At 46.9% G+C, this 21461-nt stretch overlaps 1 protein-coding gene across 21 annotated transcripts in view; it reads right to left on the bottom strand.

Annotated features, from left to right (window-relative positions):
- Positions 1-21461, bottom strand: part of UNC80 (unc-80 homolog, NALCN channel complex subunit) — a 3486058-nt gene that overhangs the window by 2888818 nt on the left and 575779 nt on the right. For all 21 annotated transcript variants that reach the window (XM_069615884.1, XM_069615886.1, XM_069615890.1 and 18 more), the window contains exon 9: positions 21237-21368. In XM_069615884.1, the coding sequence (XP_069471985.1) occupies positions 21237-21368 (132 nt within the window). The remainder of the gene's footprint in view (positions 1-21236; positions 21369-21461) is intronic.

Below are 21461 nucleotides of genomic sequence, written 5' to 3'. Positions count from 1 at the left end.
TCACAGGGTGTGCAGCCCCTAGCGCAGAGATTGGATAGGCTGGAAGCTATGCTTGGCAAGCAGAAGCCAGAACTGCACAGATCCAGGAAAAGAAGGGCAGATAGCCCTGGAGAGGGAACTTCAGCTAGACACCACTTGACCGGGGTTGACCAAGAGGGGTGTAATAGGGCTCACAAGAGGACTACCTCTTTGACCCCCCCCCGAGCCATACAGAAGGATTGGACATAAGACCCCAAGAGCCAGTAGACCCTGTAAGTAGGCTGAAGAAAGCCTTTCTACTGAAAGCGACAGTGCCACGTTCTCGACCCCCTGCCCCAGGGGTGAATAATGAAGGGAAGCAAGATGATGCCGGTTACTCACCAGACGACAAAGGAGGGGAAGAAGAAGAGGAGTCTCTACTGGATCCCAACGTCGACGAGCCATCTCCAGAAGAGGAGGAGGGCTTAGGGGACATGTTTGACCCTGAGGCAATTAAGACACCCGAAGTCTACCGATTGGGTGCCATCGCCCATGAAACGCTTACCTGGACTCCTCGGGAGCGTAATGCCTTCCCAGCTTGTGAACTTGTACTTGGGCACTTTTTGGATTCCCTTTCTGTAAAAACGATAATAACAACAATAGAATAGCTGTAGCATCTAATTACTGAGAAGGTGCTCCCTTAATAGGTATGCTTTTGTAATTCTCCCCTCTCACCTGTGTTTATTATGTGTGGAGCTCTCCATCCTGGTTTCTACAGGGGCGTGTTGAAATGGAATACAATGGAGTCTTGGAATGCTGAGGGCTCAATAGTTGTTTGCCTTGAAAATGCCTATACTTTTCCAGAAAATGTCTTTGGATAAAGTATCTTGGGATAAAACGCTGTATTCTTATATATCTTGTAATTATTCCTACGTTGGAGAGATCTCTCTTTCTAATAATTAACTTCTCTTTTGCAGGTTCTCAGGATTCAGAAAGGTTTATGGCTGCGGATGACTACGAAGTTACTTAGGCTGAGACAAACATTAAACAATGTAAATTCAACTATACGGAATAACTGCAGTTTTCAAGAAAAGCGCCGAAACAACTGTGCTGTGAGAAACTTGCAGTACTTCAGGTACGTAAGCTTATTTAACTTTCTTTTGTATTTTTCTATTCAGTTCGGAAGTTAATTAAATACCTCTGTTTTATCTGTAAATTTTCGGAAAGCTGAGGAAAATCCTTTCGGATGGTGTGGAGGCTGCGGATGGAATTTCTGACTGAAGATGCTGAGGCTTCGGACAAAAACTGTTGTCGGATGATGCTGCGGCTTCGGAAGAAAACTGTTGTTGGATGATGCTGCGGCTGTAGGGAAACTTCTGACAGGAGCTGCTGCAGTAATAACCTCTGCTGACTGAAGATACGGCTTCGAAGAAAACTACGGTTTGGTAAGTGTTTTCTACAAGCTATGAGATTCTGTTGTCTTTTTTCTGTAAAGCTGATGTCTTATATTTCTCTCCTTTGACAGGTTCTGTGAGGAGAAAGCGTTAGTAGCGTTACCTGCTGTCAGCGGAGGAGACGCGAAGCGAGCGCTTCAGCGGAGGCAGGGCTTAAGTAGCTCCCTCTGCAATAACAATGGAACGCACTGTAAGATTTGAAAGGAACTTGCGGCAGCCATGTCGGGAGTATAGGCCAACGTTAACACTATGAAAGTCTATGGAAACAGATGCTTGGAGTGATGCAAATGCCATGTATGCCTGGCTAACACCCACTTTTGACCCACTGACTGAGGTAATGATCCTGGCTTATCTGGGATGGTGAATGTAAACTGTGCTCATTGGCTGGGATCATGACAGCCCAGAGTAACGGAGTATAAATCACAACATATAAGAAAGCCATTGGACAGAGAAATCCGATCCAAAATGAGGGCTGAATGCCCTAGACCTGACCTCCCAGGCAAAGTGACGGATACCCCAGACCTGGACACGAAAACACACCAAGACAGCCAAAGACATTAGGAAAGGGGTAGACCGAGCTTGGGGGCAGTCAGGACAAGTTGCTAGATTTGGCATGTCCTCCTGCGAAAATTACGGATCTGGCTGAGAGGGCCAAAGATACAGGAATGCCAGTAGATGTGCAGGCCGTAGGGAGCTGGGTACAACGAGCAGTTTGCCTCTTAGGCAACGGAAACTGTGCTCTTTCATCAGAAAGGATAGGAGTATTGCTTAAGATAGATAGTAAACACAGTGATCTGACTTCGTATGAAGCAGGGGTAGGAGCTATGAGCTTATTCTTCGGAGAAGCGTTCGCCAAGAAGATGGCGCAGTTTGTAGGGACATACTCAGCCTTGTAGAAGGCTCAAAGTTCCATACGTAAGATTTTCCCAGGCCGGGTTTTTGCAGGGACCGCTTGACATCTGGGTCGATCGTCCGGTCGTTTTGGGATGCAGTGGAGACCCCAAGGACCCAGACCACAATACTGGGAGAATAGGCAACAATAGACATTTTTCCCCTGCCAGAGCTCGTTTCCCCAGAAACGGCAGAGGAAGAGGGGCATACAGACAGCAAGGCGCAACTGGCGGTGAGTACCTAAACCTCAGTCATCCCGAGAGTGGGGCGAAGGACGCTCTTGATCTTGCGCAAATAGCACAAGCTATCCAGCGATGCATGGGTGCTTCAGGCGATATCAGGCATGCGTCTAGAGTTTACAGGCACCCCCTTGCAAGCATGGGAACATGCAGCAATGTATATGTCCCTAGAAGAACAGGAACAGCTTTACAGCGAATTGCACAGCCCAGCGAACAAAGCAGCGATTGATCGAGAAGTACAAGAGGGCCCGGGTTTTCTCAGCAATATGTTCCTACTACACAGAGGGGAAAAGGTGAGGCCTTTAATAAATCTGAAGTGTCTGAACAAGTGGATCACGTACCGACACTTCAAGATGGAGGGGATACACCTTCTATGGTAATCTTCTCAAGAAGGGCCATTGGCTTGTCCGTCTAGACCTCAAAGACACTTATCTTACCATTCCGATAGCAGTGGATCATCGGCGCTCCTTCATTTTCGGTGTAACAAGGTGATCTGGCGGTTCACGTGCCTACCTTTCGGGCTAGTATCAGCTCTGTGGGCCTTCACCAAGATCATGAGGCCAGTGGCAGCAGCCATTCAGGAGAGAGGCCTCAGAATTATCTTCTACCAGGACGGTATCCTTATTCTAGCCCAGAGCACAGCCATTCTACAGGATCAGGCCAGATGGGTATACAACCTAGTTTCCTCCCTCAGTTTTGTCATAAACAAACAAAAGTCACAGCTTCAGCCCGCTCACAGGTTAGAGTTTTTGGGCTTAGTCATAGATACCAGGAAGGCCACACTCGAGCTGCCGACACACAAGGAGAAAGCCATCAAAAAAGAGCTAAGAACAGCCATTGCAAGGAAAGTTATTTCGCTTCGCAATCTAGCTTGGATAGTGGGTCTCCTAGCAGCCTCGATCCAAGCGATTTTCCCCAGACCGCTGTATTACATGGCTCTTCAGAGACTGAAAATCAGACACCTCAGAGGGAGTTTAGGCTATCATCAGTTTGTCACGCTAGATCAAGAGGCCCTTACAGAGCTACATTGGTAGCTGCTGAATATGGGAGCCCGGAACGGCCGAGCGATTTTCGGGGGTTACTCCAGACATGATCATAGAGTCAGACGCGAGTAGAGCCAGCTGGGGAGCTTGGTGCGGAAATTAGAAACAGGAGGGAAATGGTCCGATGAAGAGCTTCGCTTACATATAAATTGTGTGGAGCTCTCCTTCGCCGTACGCGCTCTAACCAAAGACAGAGCCAATTGTTGTGTCCTTCTCAAGATGGACAATCTATTGGCCGTATGATACATAAACAAGTTGAGAGGGACCTTGTCCAGGATGCTGGCAGAATTGGCAAAAGACTTTTGGTATCATTGCCTGCAGCACCATATATCAGTATCTGCAGAATACTTGTCAGGGGCGCAGAATGTGGTAGCAGATTGTAATTCTCAGTATCTAGTGGATTCCAGTGACTGGAGGCTCGACCCAGAGATTTTTGCACAAATTTAGGAGAACTGGAGCCCCCTAGACATCAATCTGTTTGCATACAGGCTCAACGCCCAGACTCCCATGAACTTCAGCTGGAGAATAAACCTGGGAGCAGCGGGACAGATGCGTTCTTGCAACAGTGGACGGGAGCAGTTGACTATGCGTTTCCTCCGTTCATCATGCTGCCGAGAGTGCTAGCGAAGGTGCGCAGGGAACTAGCAGAACTGGGTTTAGTAGTGCCCCTATGGAAGTCCCAACCGTGGTTTCCAGTAGTGATGGAACTTTCTACGGATTTCCAAAGGATACTTCCTCATAGGCAGAACCCCAACGGGCAACTTCACACTCTAGTGGAGGAGGGCATCCTGCAGCTGATCACATGCAGGGTTTCAGGCAACGATGGGAACTGCCAGGCATTTCGTAACTTGCTGCCGACTATATTAGAGACTCCTGGGTGCCTTACACCGTTAGGAGCTATGGTGCCGTGTGGAAAGGCTGGTCCGACTACTGTGCAAACTTCGGTGTAAATCTCGTTTCAGCTCCTGTAGTACACGCATTAAATGTCTTGGCAGACAGGTTTAACGACGGGTGTGCCTACAGGACAGTCTGGGTTTCTAGATCTGCTATATCAGCAGGGCACAACAAAGTGCAAGGAAAGCCAGAAGAGGGAGCACCAACAGTGCTGCGTTTCCTCAAGGGCGTTGAGGTGCGTAAGCCACCTGAGCCTAAATGTTCCGTCCTCTGGGACGTGAAAGAAGTATTCCAGCTGTTTCTAAGTTGGCCAGACAATAGGAGCCTTTCACGGTCTCAGCTTTCTGGGAAGCTGGCGATGCTTCTCTGTTTAATAGCGTGCAGGAGAGTTTCAGATGTTAAAGCATTAGCAATAGACAGGAAATTCTTCTATCCAGAAGGGGTGGCCTTCAACGTGCCGAAGAGGTTGAAATCAGACTCGATGATAATTTCTTATCCGTACTTCCCAGACAATGCCAAGCTATGTGTAGCACAGTGTATCAAGGATTATGAGTTAGCCACAGCAGAAGTGAGGCCAAGTTGGGTCACACAGCTCCTAATTGCGCGCCGGAAACCCTACCACGCCGTAGCAACAGTCACAATTGAGTCAGAGAGGTTATGCATCGGGCTTGTATTGACCTAGCTAAGTTTGGCGCGCGTTCTGCAAGGGGAGCGATGGCATCAAGAGCTTTTGCAGCAGTGGTGTCTGCAAGATATCATGAAATCTGCAGATTGGTCTACTGAATCAACGTTTAAGACTTTCTACTTTAAACCTATTTATCAGATAGCGAGTAGAGTGGTGCACAGCTTTGAACAAGCATAATGCTCGCATCCTGTCTTGACATAGAATGAAGATTGCCCATGCTTATAGCGCAGGGTAGTCTTTATTCTATTAAAGACACGGAGGCAAGCATTATATCGCATCCTGAACACGCATGTGAGCTCACTAAAGGAAATGTAATGATTAAATCTATGTCGGCGTATTCCCTCCCTTACAATGACGTCTCCATTTTTTTCCAGTAGATGAGCAGAAGACGACCTGAGAAATGAGCAGGGTATATGACACTGGTTTGAAGTTCTATGAAAATCTCTTTGTGATCAGCAGTTGCAGGACTGTGATTAAGGCGCAAGAGACAGTTGCATTCGTACAGTTGCAGTTCACAGTTGAAAGTTGATGTTCAGATTCGAGCAGAGTTCGCTGTTAAAGAAAGAGGAATGGACCTTAGGGAGAGGCCTACTTATACACAGGGACAGGTCCTGATAGGCTCAGAAGATCAGCCCAGGACTAACAGAAGTTCAAGTGTTATGGGATTTGTAGTTTTATCGAACCTTTTTGAAACTCTGGGACCTTTTTGGTTTTTTAAGCTGCGGAAGAGCTTCTGCATAAACGAAAACGTGTTTTCAGTTTAAAAAATGTTGAAAATGTTGAAATGCTGTGAGAGCAGTAATAAAGAAAGATAATCATAATGTATGTCGCTGTGTCTTTAATAGAATCAAGTGTACCCTGCGCTATAAGCATGTGCAATCTTCATTACTTGAAAAATATATGAATCACATAGTAAAGCAACCCAACAACCTGTAAATCCATTTAGAAACAGGAAAAGGCAAAATAACATAATTTTAGTTTTATTTGCATGTACTGAATGGAAAACTACAGGGCCCAGAATTCAAAATAATGCTAGTTAAAAATGTCATATTTTGCACCCCTATACTCTTGACACCTCAAAACACACACTAAAGAAAATTGTGCAGTAGGGTTCCCTAGGTATAGAGGTTTGTTTGTCACAAGCTTCCACTTTACCGTTATGCTGTTAAGAACCATGGACTATCTGCGTAAAAGCAAACTAATGCTTGCATGTCAAAGATACATCATGGATACAAATTAATATGTAAAATTAGCATTATTGTGTTACTCATTTTAATTGTCTTGGTAGCAGACGAAGATTTGGTAGGTAACGGAAGGGGTGTTGGCAGGTCCTTCATTTGAAAATGTCCCATCACTGCCAATTGAGTAAACATTCATGCCCAAGAAAGGTGCTGCTAACAAATGAAATGTTTTACAACTGTAACTGAGAGGCTGTTGTTAAGGTGCCGGTTGTCAGCTGCATTTTGTTTCTGCTCATGATAGCTGTGATGGTGAACAGATACTTTAAGCAAAGGCTCAAAAAGGGAAATGGGTGACTCCTGAAAGGAAGCGCCCCCAATTCAGCACGATCCTCCCCGCAATGAGAGACAATAAGGGACTCTCCCGTAGTGGGAATAAGACCAGGACAGAGTGCGGGTGAGCGTAAGTGGGAGTTTATCCAAGGATAAGGCATGCAAAGAACTCTGCAACCTACGAGAGCGCTCTGCCTGACAATAGCAAAGACAGGCGTATTTCTAATACAAAAAACGTCATCAACACCTAAACACTATAGGGGGCACAAGTGAATTGGGATTGGGTGGTGTCGACTAACTATAGGTGTTGCTGCCGCGGGGTTGGTCTTGGCGGGACGACGTCACTGGTCAGCCTCGTGGGTTGGGTTGGGCCTGGCAGGCCGGCTTGAGGTCATCCGTACGGTGTTGATGTGCTGGGGCAGCCTGTGACAATGACGAATACCTTTCCTGTCTCATTTGCCCTAGGCCATGCACACTACAGTTATTCAGAAAATGACATTTACGTTCATTAATAAATCGCTTCACCAGCTTATCTTATAAAATAAACACAACACATGAGGAATGCACCTCGTGAGAGGTCTGGTGGTTGTCGGTTGGGGTGAGATTTACCTGTGTCCTATTGACCGGTATTTTAGGTCACGGGACGGGGCTCTGGGACCTAGGCCGAGTGATACATGTCTGTCTGCTGTGTTAGGAGTTATTATATAGATGGGTCTCTGTGTCTTGTCCCAATGATGGGGGTCGTCCTTGCACGGGGTCAGGATTCTTGGGGGGTTCGTGGGATTTATGAGGGGTGCTGGTAGATCAGTGGGTTCATCGGTGGGTTTATTACCGTGCTGTAAATAACACAGGTGGTGGGCTGTGGCCTTGGTTGCGGCGCCGGGGCCTCTGACTCTCTGAAGTAACGCCAGCTTGGTTGGGGGAGGTGAGGGAGCGCGGCACAAGTCTTAGCTTTTTTATCTGGCAGGCTTGGTGGGGTGGGAGAGGGAATGGCCTTGCATATACTCACAAAGGTATTTTCCTCGTGCGTTGCTGATCAGTGAAGGCAGGAGTTTTGTACTGTTCTGCCTTATTTTAACGTTATTCAGACACATATATATAGATACACATTTCAATTTCGTTACACATTTCTTTAATATAGTCGGTTCCAGTACCTTTTCATTACCTAACATTATGTTCACTACATTGTGTGCGTATTGTATGTACATTAGACGTTATACGAGGGATATCTAGGTTATGGCCTACAGAGATTGATGCTCGCCGCTTTGGGTGATTCAAAACATATATGAGTTCAAGTTTCTACATACTATTGAAAAACACTTTTACAAATAGAGGTTACACGTTTGGTCACATCTTTCTCCGTGGTTATAGCAGCATTAGTCCAGACCTGGAGGGATATCATATAACGTTACATTTTTATGGTTCATTCACATTTTAAACAGAGGTAGTTCCTTAATACCAATACTTGAATTATTTTCTACCTTCTTCAGATAGTGATGCTTCAGTTTTTTTTTCGTTGCCCCGGCCTTGCGGTCCGGGTCATACGGGGTGCAATATCACATTGTTACTAATATAATGTTGCCGGGTTGGCATCTCGGGTTTAGCTCATCTCCGACTTTCTCATGGGAACGCGCTCGCAGCGGATCTGCCAGGGCTGCTGAGGCGGCAGAGATGCATGAAAGGCCCTCCAAAGGTGGGGGCCTCGTTACAGTGTGCTGAACTCACACCATGTTTGCTGTGCAAGATGGCGTCTAGGCCTGACTTAATTTTTCGGTAAATGCAAAGACAGGGTGCGTGTGGGCAATGTCGTCGGCGGGTGAACCCTCCTCCACCTGGGCCCGGGTGGCATGAGGGTGCGCCCATCGATCCATGGTCCTCACCTGGGGAGGGAGCTGTAGGTGAGGAGGGCCTCGTGGCCATTCCTCCCCTACATTTCCCCCCTTTCGTTACTTAAAGTAACGAATTTCTTTAGCTCTTCTAATCTTCTACATTCTTGTTCCTCTAACACTGCACCATCCCATGCAGGGGTTCCTTTTATAGGCATCCATGCTCTGCACACCCCCCTTAAGCTCTCACCTCTCCTAGCATACTCGTCTGGTGTACATGTCAAATATATACAGTCGCCAGTTTCTTCCAGATCTACCCAGACCTCCTCATACCATTCCAGTTCTACGTCTCGTGGTTCTTTAATCGTGGTGTGCCATAGCTTATCTACTATGTACTTGTCACGGCACATAGGCACTAACTGGTACCTGGGGGTGTTGTCTGTTCCTGTCTGCACATGTACTTCTTGTGTTGCTTTAATTGTACCACCGGAGTTGCCCATTGTCACCATCATCATTGCACCGTTAGGAACTGCATTAGCACAACATCGGAGGCCCACCTGGCACAGGCAGAACATCACAAGGACGACCACCACTATTGGTATCAGGAACTTCATTGTCACTCCAAGCCATGAGGGAACCCAAGAGAAGATATTGTCGAACCACGAGCTATCCTCAGCTCCACCTTCCATTTTCATCTTCTCGCCCAGGTTATGTACTGCTTCAATAACGTGGGACAGGGACCCATTTTCTGCGTCTTCGGAAGGTACGAACGTGCAGCACGCGCTTCCTATTTTTCGGCAAACACCTCCATCGATTGCTGTTAACAGGTCTAGAACATACCTGTTCTGCATGGTCATTAATCGCAGAGCTCGTAGTTCCACCTTTATTATGTTAAACCCTTCTTCAGTGTCATTGGCCAACTGGATCAGTTCCCACCGTGTGATCTGGAGCCATTTTGCATTTGCTCTTGCTTGGACACTTGATACTAGCGAAGCAAAGAATGTTTCCACGGAGCTGAACAGGCGATACTTGTCTGGGATCTGTGCCAGTAAATCAGATGATGCTTGTGATATGTAGTTCGAGGCTCGCTTGTTCCTTGAGAGCTCTTCTCCTTTCCCTCCGGAGGACAGGACATAAAGGTGCGCTTGTGTAGTTGGAGACGCTGCATTCTGGTTCAAGCCTCCGTTCACCATGTTACTTCTGTCAATATGGCTTTCGGGAATCACCATTAGTGTTGAATGCAAAGTGGCCATTGAGCAGCTACCACTCCATGATTGGGGAAGGTGCAGGTACGCCTTGTTTCCGCATACCCAGTAGGTGTCCATTAGTGCTGCTGTTCCCTTTTTCATATCTGGGATGGTGAGAGTTTTGTTACAGTTCTTATTCGTTCCCATTGCCATTTTTCCTTCTCCCTTGAAACATAGTTCGTTTTGTATTTCACTTTGTAGCTTGAAGGGTTTCTCCATCGCTGTTACCCATGTTAGTTTAGGGATGTGTTCCTTCCATATTGGCAAGCACGTTCTTTCCATCCACCGCAACTTGTCCGGTTGGACACCTTTCAATGCTTCTGCCTTGCACAGCACTTCTTCGTCTTTCCATTTGTTTTCGGAAAACAGTGTCCCTTGTATTGCAAAGAAAGGTTCTTTAAGACAGATCACTCCAGACGCTTGCGAATAGCACGTTTTGTTGCTCTGTAACATTCTGAAAGAGACATCGTGTGCTTGGAAAGTGTTCTTTATTTTACACAGCGTGAGATGAAGGAGACATTGGGCATCCACAATGGGCAATTCTCGTGGCAACAATACTTTAGGTGTGCCTGATGCATGGGGGATAAGTGAGCAGACATAACAGCTCTCATTGGTTGTTTGTCTGGCTGTTGTGCTCATATCTGCATACCATTTATTTGCTTGGTGGGGGTGTCGTGGGTCTTCCATTCTGTCTAACCCCAGGCCATAATACTCATCATACCCTTTTCCACCAGTCTCTCTTCTCCGCCTGCTTTTCTCCCTTCTTCTGTACCTTCTCGTTATAGGAGGTGAAGAACCAGGCCCCCCTTCCTCCCTCCCACCCCCCTTTTCTAATTCTTCATATAGGGACTTGTGTTCTGTCATCATAATCACTTTTCCATCCTCTTTAATAAACAAGAGATCATTGTTTGAAATTGGGGCGGGAGGGATCGTGTGGTTGTTGTATGTTCCAGGTTGGGACATTGTGTCATTATTTACATTTTTAGTTCTTGATTGTGAGAGGACAGCAGTGGGTGGTGTAGTATAGTATCCCCACACAAAGTGTGATCCATCCCAGATCAAGAAATCACCTTCTTTGATACCTATAGTCGGAATTGTTTTCGTTCCCGGAGCAAGGGTGGTGTTGTTCCCCCCTCCCCCCTCGTTCATCTCGGTAGAGATGAACGCTATAATCCAGTGTAACACCAGACAAAACATTGAGATGAAGAACACAATAGCACACATTGATAAACCACATTCAAATGAATATGTTAGTCTAGCCACTAACATTTCTCTAAATCTAATATATCTATTAGTTGCAGGCTGCCCGTTCGATGCCATGGTAAATCCTGTTTGAGACACAAAAGTTTATTAAATACAAACATGTGACCATTTCCATATTGCAACGTTTCGGTGATAAAATATAGGGTTGGGTTAGGAAGGGGGTTTGTTGACAGACAAGGTAGCTTTCAGTCATCATTATTCGTACCTCACTATATATATAAATAATAAAAAAAACATGACATTTTAAACACGACAATAATAAAAATATCTTAAAGAGCACACGAAGGGAAAAAAAAAGTACCCCACGCAAAACGTTCAAAATTGTAAAAAAGAAAATTTACATATACATGTGTACATGTTTTAGTCCAGGACATTTGCTGCGCGCTATTTGTGTTCACTGTTCATCTCATGAAGCACACAAAATTCCACTCATTCATTCCGCACAACTTCATCGTCCGCTGTTGCCTGTGCCTCATCCTGCACCTCACTCTCCGCAGCGCTGTAAGCTTTACGTACATCTGTCAAATGCACCCAATATCGCAGGCCCTTAACCTTTACTGCTGTAGGCGTGCAAAACACTACCTCATAGGGGCCATGGAAACGTGGTGCGTTCCACCTCCGCACAAAACTTCTAACATATATAAGGTCACCAGGCATTAGCTGTAGTGGTTTTTCAGGCAACCTGTTTGGTTCAGTCGCGTTCCCCTCCTCTCTTGTCGAGGGTGGGGCTAGTTGCTTTGCAATTACGCGCGCTGCCCGTGTCAGTTTTCGCAGGTATTCTGTGAACTCCTCCCCCAATATAGCTGCGCTTCTGTGTGCATCAGAACGCTCACGGAGAGGCGAATGCGCTGTGTGCATTCTTCTTCCCGTGACGATCTCGTGCGGGGACAAATGGTGATCCTTACTTGGCTGGTTTCGTAGTTCAAACAAGGCCAAAGGCAGGCAGTACATCCAAGTCTTTTTAAGGGAAAAACAAAGTTTTGATAATCTGCTTTTCAACAGGCCGTTTATCTTTTCTACGACACCATTACTTTGAGGATGATAAATCGAACATAATTTGTGCTTTATTCCCAATAATGTAGTCACTTCTTTAAAGAGTTCATTAACAAAATGCGTCCCGTTATCTGAGCGAATAACGTCGCAAATTCCCCAGCGCGGAAACACTTCCCGCACTAGGAACTTCGCGGCGCCCTTCGCGTCAGGGCGGGCACAAGGGCCTGCCTCCACCCACCTTGAAAATGGACATACAACCACAATCATGTATCGAGCTCCGTTACACCTCTCTCCCATGTCTACATAATCAATGTGGAGTTCTCTGAATGGGCCACTTGGTTTTGGTATCGTACCCCTTAGTGTACGCAAGGTCATACCTGAGTTGTAAATTTGACATGTCGTGCATTCTAGGGCTAACCTCGTGACGTGTTCCTGGAGGCACGGTGCAAACCAATCTTCTTGTATCTCTGCCATTATGTGTTTCTTTGTGTTGTGTGCAGGAAAATGTAGTTGTTGAAATGCTATTTCTACCAGCGTAATTGGCATTACCACTTTTCCTGAACTTTCTTGTCGCCACAATAAATCAGTCGGTGATTTGCTGCATCCTCTCTTAGTCCACAGCAATTTTTCTTCTGCACTAGCTCCCTCTTGCAGCTCTATTATCTCCTGTGTGGACATCATGTTGTATCCTGTGGGGACCTCTTGGCTTGCTGTGTGGTGCAACATGTACTCTCCTACTTCACCTTTTTGTAGATATGAAGCTGCTTTGGCAGCGGCGTCTGCCGCCGCGTTCCCCAAAGATACAAAATCTGTATTTGTGGTATGGGCTTGACATTTTACGATGGCCACTGCCGTGGGGTCTTGCAGGGCCTCAATTAGTTCTTTCAATAATTCTGCATGCTGGACTGGCGTTCCGTCTGCTCGCCGAAACCCTCTCCGCCCCCACCGGGCCAACCCACCGTGAACTGTTGTTGTCATGTATGCTGAGTCTGTATATATGGTCACTGCGCACCCCTTGGCGGCATGCAATGCTTCTATTAGCGCTATTAGTTCTGCTGCTTGCGCTGAATAGTGTGATGGAAGGCGGTGTTGTACTAATATCTCATATTCATCTTCCTCTAATCGTACCACTGCCATACCCACATGCTTTTCTCCTGTCTCCATGTCTATTGATGCTGACCCGTCCACAAAATACACCTCACCCTCGGTCAGGGCATTTTCAAAAATTACTGGATCCTTACTTTCGTCACCTGTGTACGTGGCGCAGTTGTGGTTTTGCATGTCCTCTACAGTGCATTCCTCTGTGATGAATGTGGCTGGGTTCACTGTTTTACATCTTACTATATGGATGTTAGCGCTGGACAGTATTATCTCATATGCTGTGGCGCGTTGTGTTGTCAATGTGCTCTTTGTTCGCTCTAATATTGCAAAAAGTGAGTGTTCCACAAACAGTGTCACCGGGCAGCCCATCACTATCGTGGCACTTTTTTCAATTGCGAACGCGGCTGCAGCTAGGGATTGCTCGCACGCGAAATGACCTTGCATTACTGCGTCTAGGGTGCCGCTATAGTAAGCGAGTGGTTTGTGCCCTAAAGATGTTTTCTGTGTCAGTACTGCTGTCATCAGTGTTCCTTTGCAGTGTGAAAATAAGAAGAATTCGCGCCCATAATCTGGGTTTGCTAGTACTGGAGCGCTTGATATCAGCTCTTTTAGTGAGTTAAATGCTGTGTTCATCACCTCTGTCCATTCTATGTGTTTGTGTTCTTGTTGTGCTTCTTTCAGTGCCTGTAGCAGGGGCCTTGTGTACGCCGCATAGTCCAATATCCATGCTCGGCAATAGTTACACATACCCAGAAATTTCTGCATCTCTTTTACTGTTTTGGGCTCCCCAATTGTTCTAATCGCCTGTGCCCTGTCTGGTATAATTCGCTTTCCATCCTTTGATATCAACTGACCCAAATATAGGACCTCCGTCAGACAGTATTGTAACTTCCCCTTGTCCACCTTGTACCCCTTATTTGCCAATAATGTCAACAGTGTTATCGAGTCCTGTCTGCACTCTTCCTCAGCCTGGGCACAAACCAATAAATCATCAACGTACTGGATCACTGTGCTTTCTACAGACAAATTCCCCAGATCTTCATGTAGTACCCTGTTAAATATGCTTGGGCTCTCGCAATATCCTTGTGGTAATCTGCAGTGTTCGAACCTCCTTCCTCCCAATGTAAATGCTGTCAAGTACCTGCTCTCTTCTGCCAAGGGAATCGAAAAGAATGCATTTTTTAAGTCAATTACTGTGAAGTGTGATGCTTTTTTTGGAATGTTGCACAGTATTGTCGCCGGGTTCGGGACTAAAGGGAACTCCTTCATTACCACATCGTTCAATGGGCGTAAATCTTGTATCATCCTCCATGAACCCCCCTTCGCTTTTTTGATTGGGTAAATGCATGTGTTGCATGGGGAGTTTGAGGGCACTATTATACCCTGTGCTAACAGTGCTTCGATTGTCTCTCTGATCCCTTCTTCTGCTTCTCGCGACAGTGGATATTGTTTCACCCGGGGTAGTATTGCTCCCTGTTTTATTTTTATCACCACAGGCTGAACTTCATGTAGCAACCCTACATCGTGGGGGCCATTAGTCCATAAGTTAGCGGGTACTGAACTCATGTCTTCATCAAAAAATGTATGCGGTGCTCCTACTACCGCCATTAGTTCAACTTTAGTTTGTCTGGCTGTAACTACAATGTCGCAGGGCATTGCCAGTTCCATCACTACTTCACCATCTCCCTCAGTGTCAGAAAATAGCTCCTCGTCCGAGAGCTCTCTCAGCGGGATATTTGCATTTGTACACAATACTGTCCGCCACTCACACCCTTCCATGTCAATACCAATCACACATATTCTGTTTGCCGATACATGTATTGCATGCAAATCCAACGATAGTATTTCCCCAAGAGCAGTGTCAGGGCTTGCTATGGGACGAAAAAGGAATTCTGCTGGGATTCTCCACTCCACCCTTTTTAGTTCTGGTACTATGAGAGCCAATGTTCTCATACCTTCAACAAACATCTCCTCATTTCTTGGTACCCCTCTGATCTCTTTTATTATTGTGTGGCCGTGTATTACTGCTAATATACGGAGGGGGCATATGCCTGGCGTTGAACATACGATGCCACTCCCTGTGAATGATATGGTCATGTTTAGTTTGCTCAAGAGATCTCTCCCCAGTAAGTTGATGGGAGAGTTTTCATAGTATAGTAAGGGTGCTTTCACTGTTTTACCCCCCACTGTCACATCCAATACCTCTGTGTAAGGAACTTCAATTACAGCCCCAGAGAACCCCTGCGTTTCTAATGTTCTATTAGATAACGGGAACCGGCCCTCTCTAATGCATGATTTCTCCGCTCCCGAATCCACCATGAAAATAAATTGCTTGTCTCCTATCTGCGCTCCTATCAATGGTTCCTCTGATGCATTGTGGGTCGTAGACAGTACTGGACACGCAAGTGCTCTCTGTGGGCTGTCCTATGCGGGGTGTCTCATTGCCCCCCCCTGATCGAAAATGTTCCCCGAAACCACTGACACTCCACTGTAAGGTGCGGGGGCTGGTGCCCCATTAGCTACTGTGGCGAAAGTGTTACCAGGCGTGTAGTGCACATTGTCATTATTCTGTGGGCTGGTTTGTGTTCGATATTGATGTCCGTGTAGTTGTGCGTTATTCCTTTGTACTGCATTGTCTGGTTGCTGGTATTGTCCCATGGGGAGGCCGTAGGGGCTTCCTGGATGGGGGTGTCCATACTGTTCTATCTCTTGGAAACCGTTGTTTTGTCTGCTCCTACATTCCCTTGAGTAATGCCCCCATCTCCCGCAATTCCAACAGCTCCCCTGTGGACCTCTGGGACCCTGCCACCCATTTCCTCCCATTCCTCCATACCCTTGTCCTCCTCTTCGACCCCTGTACCCACCTCTTCCTCCTCTTGGGGCCCACTCTTGCCACGTTGGACCTCCGTTCTGCTCCTGCTCTGTCCACTGTCGTTGCCCTTGTCCTGCCCAATTCGCTGCTATTCTTCCTTGTATTGCTATTTGCCCCTCCTCTCCTTCCTCTCCCTCCCGTATGAGTGGGAGTCCCGCTACCGCTGCTGCGACCTTCACCAATTTTGATTGCACCAACTTCGCCTCATCCGCCAACCTTTTCTGTGCTACTTCCCTCTCTCTTTCTTTGATCCGTTTACAATGGTGTACTATTATGCTTTGGATCTCCGGCCAGCCTTTCGCCTCAACACCTGCTATTTTATCTAGTGCCTTTTGCACTTCCTTTGGGAGCCCTCTCTTAATGATGAAGTAAAATAGAGACGTGGATTGGTGCCAGGGCGTACCCGTTTCCGCTCTCCACATCTCCTGCACCCGGAGAATGTAATCCATAGCGTCCTCCCCGTCATTCATGGTACATTGCATTACTGACTGCAAATCAGGGGTATCTGGGAAGGTTTCCCGCAGTGCGTCCCACACCCTTGCTCGCACGGTGTTAAAAGAAGCCCCATCATGGCGATCACACTCTAAAGTTACAGCTGGAAAACCCGCTTTAGCCCACACTCTGTCTGCCTGATCCCCTACTGCGGACACTAGTAGGCTTTTCACATCGCCTACCGCCAGCGGTATACCCGCGGTATGTTTCTCAAATGCATATATCCACTTGCTTGCCCCTCCTGACAGCTGTGGTAGTAATTTCATTAAGTTAGCCTTGTCCATCTGAGCCCACGGTATATAGTTCGGCCTCCCACCTCCCCTGTGGAGTAATGGGAGTTGTAATTTCCCTTTTGCCGTTGCAGCTTCCTTTTCCTTAGTCACTGCTGACTCTAATGACGCCATCTTCCCCACCCTATTTCTTAGTCGTCCTATCCATTCATCTTCTATAGTCCCCAGTGAACATGCCCCATCTAGCTCCTCGCCTTCTCCTCCTACTGCCATGCTCAATCTATCACTCTCATCCCCCCCTCCTCTGACATCACATAACAAATCCTCTCTGATCCCTCTCTCTCGCGAGACATCACCAATGCTTCCTTCTGCTGTCCCTACCTCTATTATCCTGGTCGGTTCTTCCTCAATTCTGAACAGTATTTCCCTCTTTTTCCATCCTTCCTCAATTTGTCTGCTTTCGCTCGACGCTCTAGACGTGCGTCCAGATTGTGTGGGGGCGCATGCTGTGCGTTCACATATGTCTTTTATTCTTGAGAGCTCATCTCGTGCCACTGTAAGCCTCGACTCTAAGTCACTCGTTAACTTCTCTATGTCCACTCTCTGTGTGCCTCCCTGGGTGCGCTCTCTGGTGTTTTCGTATGGTGGGGGTGCAGTTGGTCTTTGTGGCGTGCTGGTTGAAGGGGGAGGCACATAAATCGGGTCGCTATATCCTGCTGCAGGGGCTGGTTTAGGTAATATTGGGTACAACATAACCACTTCCGCAGGCTGTTCTGTACTTAACTGTTCCTTTTCCTCTCGCGGGATCATTAGTGGATTGTCTGTGGTGGAGGGTAAATCAATATTTGGAGCTGGAGCTTTGGGTGGGGGTACTTCCTCAAACAATCTCCAAAGATCTAATATCTCCTTCCTGTTCTGCCATTGTTTTCCCTTATACTTGAGGCGAGTACATGTACATACCATATCAAGAACGCTTTTGTCAAAAGACCCTCCTTCTGGCCAAATCTGGGGCAACCCCTCCCCTTTCAATTCTGTTAACCATTGATCATGATATTTATTTATGCGTTCAGCATATCCCGGCAAGCTCTTGCAAATGTGTGACAAGGGAGTTTCAGCCCCCATCCTTTAAATCGTTAGCGCTACCACGTTTGCTTTCGTTGCTTTTTATCAGCTGTAAATATGCGTATGTATTCCTTTATGGCACAGACAAGAGCGGACCTCTTAAAATTATCACCCACCGTTATTCACTGCACAAATCTCTTCTCACTCACCATATCTCATCTCCTTCCCATTCCCAGGCACTCTTATGTGAGCTCACTTGTAATTGATCAAGTACTGGTTATGGCCACACTCTCTGACACCACCTCGCGGCCACCCGTTCGTCTCTCACACTCGTACGGTGCGCGCACCCTTCACAATGCTTTCCACTCACTCTTTTGTCTTTCTCCTCCCTTTCCTCCCTAGCCAGCTGTCCCTGTTTTCCTGCTACGGTTACTGTGTTCACGTCTGCACGTGCCACTGCTGAGTCCCCACCTTTTAAGATGTTCTAACTTCTTTATACCCTTCTCATTTTCGCCCCCTACCCCGTGGAAATGGAAAAAGAAGAAATAGAGAGAGAGAGCACAATCACTAAAAATATTTCCGGTGTCTCCTTTTGCTAGACACCAATAACTTATTTCTCACTTCTTCATATATTCCCAGTACTAGTCTAGATAGTACTATGCGGCGCCGCCTTCCACCCCCTCTCGGAGCTAGGTTTCCGTCACTTCTACCACGTCACTTATTTCTTACTCCTAATGGCCATATGCAAAAGAAAGAATAAAGAAAGTTTCAAGACCCGTCTGTAGTAGACCCCCGATATTCTTCTCCTCTACCTGTCCCCGTTCTTTTATTCCCAATTCCCTTTCTTTTTCCCCTTGACGATCACTCGCACTCGGTACTCACGTGCCCGTCTTGAACCGATACTCTCCGAAACTGGGTCCGTCCAGGCGGCTTCACCGGTAACTCAACGGTCAGCCCCTGGCTCCGGCGAGCGGCACTCAAAGGGGATTTTTTTCCAATCGGGATCCCGTACCCTTTCTCATTGAGTGCGCACTTCTTATTGTGCCGGTCGCCGTTGGCGGGCGGCCTCCCGGAGACGGCTCACCGTGCGTATCCCTTCTCGACCGGAGATTTTCGTGCCACAAGGGGGTCGTTTAAGAAGGAGTTAGGAAAAATAGCTTGGAGATATCACGCTATCGGGGTCACCACTGAAAGGAAGCGCCCCCAATTCAGCACGATCCTCCCCGCAATGAGAGACAATAAGGGACTCTCCCGTAGTGGGAATAAGACCAGGACAGAGTGCGGGTGAGCGTAAGTGGGAGTTTATCCAAGGGTAAGGCATGCAAAGAACTCTGCAACCTACGAGAGCGCTCTGCCTGACAATAGCAAAGACAGGCGTATTTCTAATACAAAAAACGTCATCAACACCTAAACACTATAGGGGGCACAAGTGAATTGGGATTGGGTGGTGTCGACTAACTATAGGTGTTGCTGCCGCGGGGTTGGTCTTGGCGGGACGACGTCACTGGTCAGCCTCGTGGGTTGGGTTGGGCCTGGCAGGCCGGCTTGAGGTCATCCGTACGGTGTTGATGTGCTGGGGCAGCCTGTGACAATGACGAATACCTTTCCTGTCTCATTTGCCCTAGGCCATGCACACTACAGTTATTCAGAAAATGACATTTACGTTCATTAATAAATCGCTTCACCAGCTTATCTTATAAAATAAACACAACACATGAGGAATGCACCTCGTGAGAGGTCTGGTGGTTGTCGGTTGGGGTGAGATTTACCTGTGTCCTATTGACCGGTATTTTAGGTCACGGGACGGGGCTCTGGGACCTAGGCCGAGTGATACATGTCTGTCTGCTGTGTTAGGAGTTATTATATAGATGGGTCTCTGTGTCTTGTCCCAATGATGGGGGTCGTCCTTGCACGGGGTCAGGATTCTTGGGGGGTTCGTGGGATTTATGAGGGGTGCTGGTAGATCAGTGGGTTCATCGGTGGGTTTATTACCGTGCTGTAAATAACACAGGTGGTGGGCTGTGGCCTTGGTTGCGGCGCCGGGGCCTCTGACTCTCTGAAGTAACGCCAGCTTGGTTGGGGGAGGTGAGGGAGCGCGGCACAAGTCTTAGCTTTTTTATCTGGCAGGCTTGGTGGGGTGGGAGAGGGAATGGCCTTGCATATACTCACAAAGGTATTTTCCTCGTGCGTTGCTGATCAGTGAAGGCAGGAGTTTTGTACTGTTCTGCCTTATTTTAACGTTATTCAGACACATATATATAGATACACATTTCAATTTCGTTACACATTTCTTTAATATAGTCGGTTCCAGTACCTTTTCATTACCTAACATTATGTTCACTACATTGTGTGCGTATTGTATGTACATTAGACGTTATACGAGGGATATCTAGGTTATGGCCTACAGAGATTGATGCTCGCCGCTTTGGGTGATTCAAAACATATATGAGTTCAAGTTTCTACATACTATTGAAAAACACTTTTACAAATAGAGGTTACACGTTTGGTCACATCTTTCTCCGTGGTTATAGCAGCATTAGTCCAGACCTGGAGGGATATCATATAACGTTACATTTTTATGGTTCATTCACATTTTAAACAGAGGTAGTTCCTTAATACCAATACTTGAATTATTTTCTACCTTCTTCAGATAGTGATGCTTCAGTTTTTTTTTCGTTGCCCCGGCCTTGCGGTCCGGGTCATACGGGGTGCAATATCACATTGTTACTAATATAATGTTGCCGGGTTGGCATCTCGGGTTTAGCTCATCTCCGACTTTCTCATGGGAACGCGCTCGCAGCGGATCTGCCAGGGCTGCTGAGGCGGCAGAGATGCATGAAAGGCCCTCCAAAGGTGGGGGCCTCGTTACAGTGTGCTGAACTCACACCATGTTTGCTGTGCAAGATGGCGTCTAGGCCTGACTTAATTTTTCGGTAAATGCAAAGACAGGGTGCGTGTGGGCAATGTCGTCGGCGGGTGAACCCTCCTCCACCTGGGCCCGGGTGGCATGAGGGTGCGCCCATCGATCCATGGTCCTCACCTGGGGAGGGAGCTGTAGGTGAGGAGGGCCTCGTGGCCATTCCTCCCCTACACTCCCAATAAGTTAGGGTGGAAGAAGATGGAAGTATACCCTTGGTGACAATAAATTAGTATCTTCCAGGCTGCGGGTGGGATAGTCTGGTGTATCCGTTTTTATTGGGAATACATTGTCTCAAGTGCACATTATCATGGACAGCTTATGCAATTTCCTTTTGTCAAATCAATGCGTTTGAATGGTAATGATCTCATGGAGTCAAAGAGTGAACTATTGCACAATTACAATTCCAAAGGCCACATATTTCTAAAAGAATACAATAATAACAAAAACGGCTTACATTTCAGCCATGTTTAATTGACATAAGCACATCATTTAAAAGAGATGTTTTGGAAAATACATATGGTGAAGGTGGAATATTAATTATTTACGCCTTCTTACCTTCTTGAAGATGTTCATGCCCAGATCTGAGGCTAGGTCTGGAACAGCTGATCTGCGCAGGTTGGAAAGTGAAACTTTGGCAAATGCCTCTGAACTGAGTGATCTTTCGTCTTCATTGCACTTGGTGAGGTCCTACATTTTGCACAGAAAAATAAGACAAAAGTTTGGGAAAAGAAAAAGGTGAGCCACCGAACAGTAACTAGACAAACTACCTAGAGCACTATG

The sequence above is a fragment of the Ambystoma mexicanum genome, chromosome 9, assembly GCF_040938575.1.
Source record: "Ambystoma mexicanum isolate Mex_15411 chromosome 9, UKY_AmexF1_1, whole genome shotgun sequence".
In the NCBI taxonomy this organism is placed as follows: Eukaryota; Metazoa; Chordata; class Amphibia; order Caudata; family Ambystomatidae; genus Ambystoma; species Ambystoma mexicanum.
Note: the sequence above shows the minus strand (reverse complement) of the source record. Positions and strands in the feature narration are given on the sequence as shown.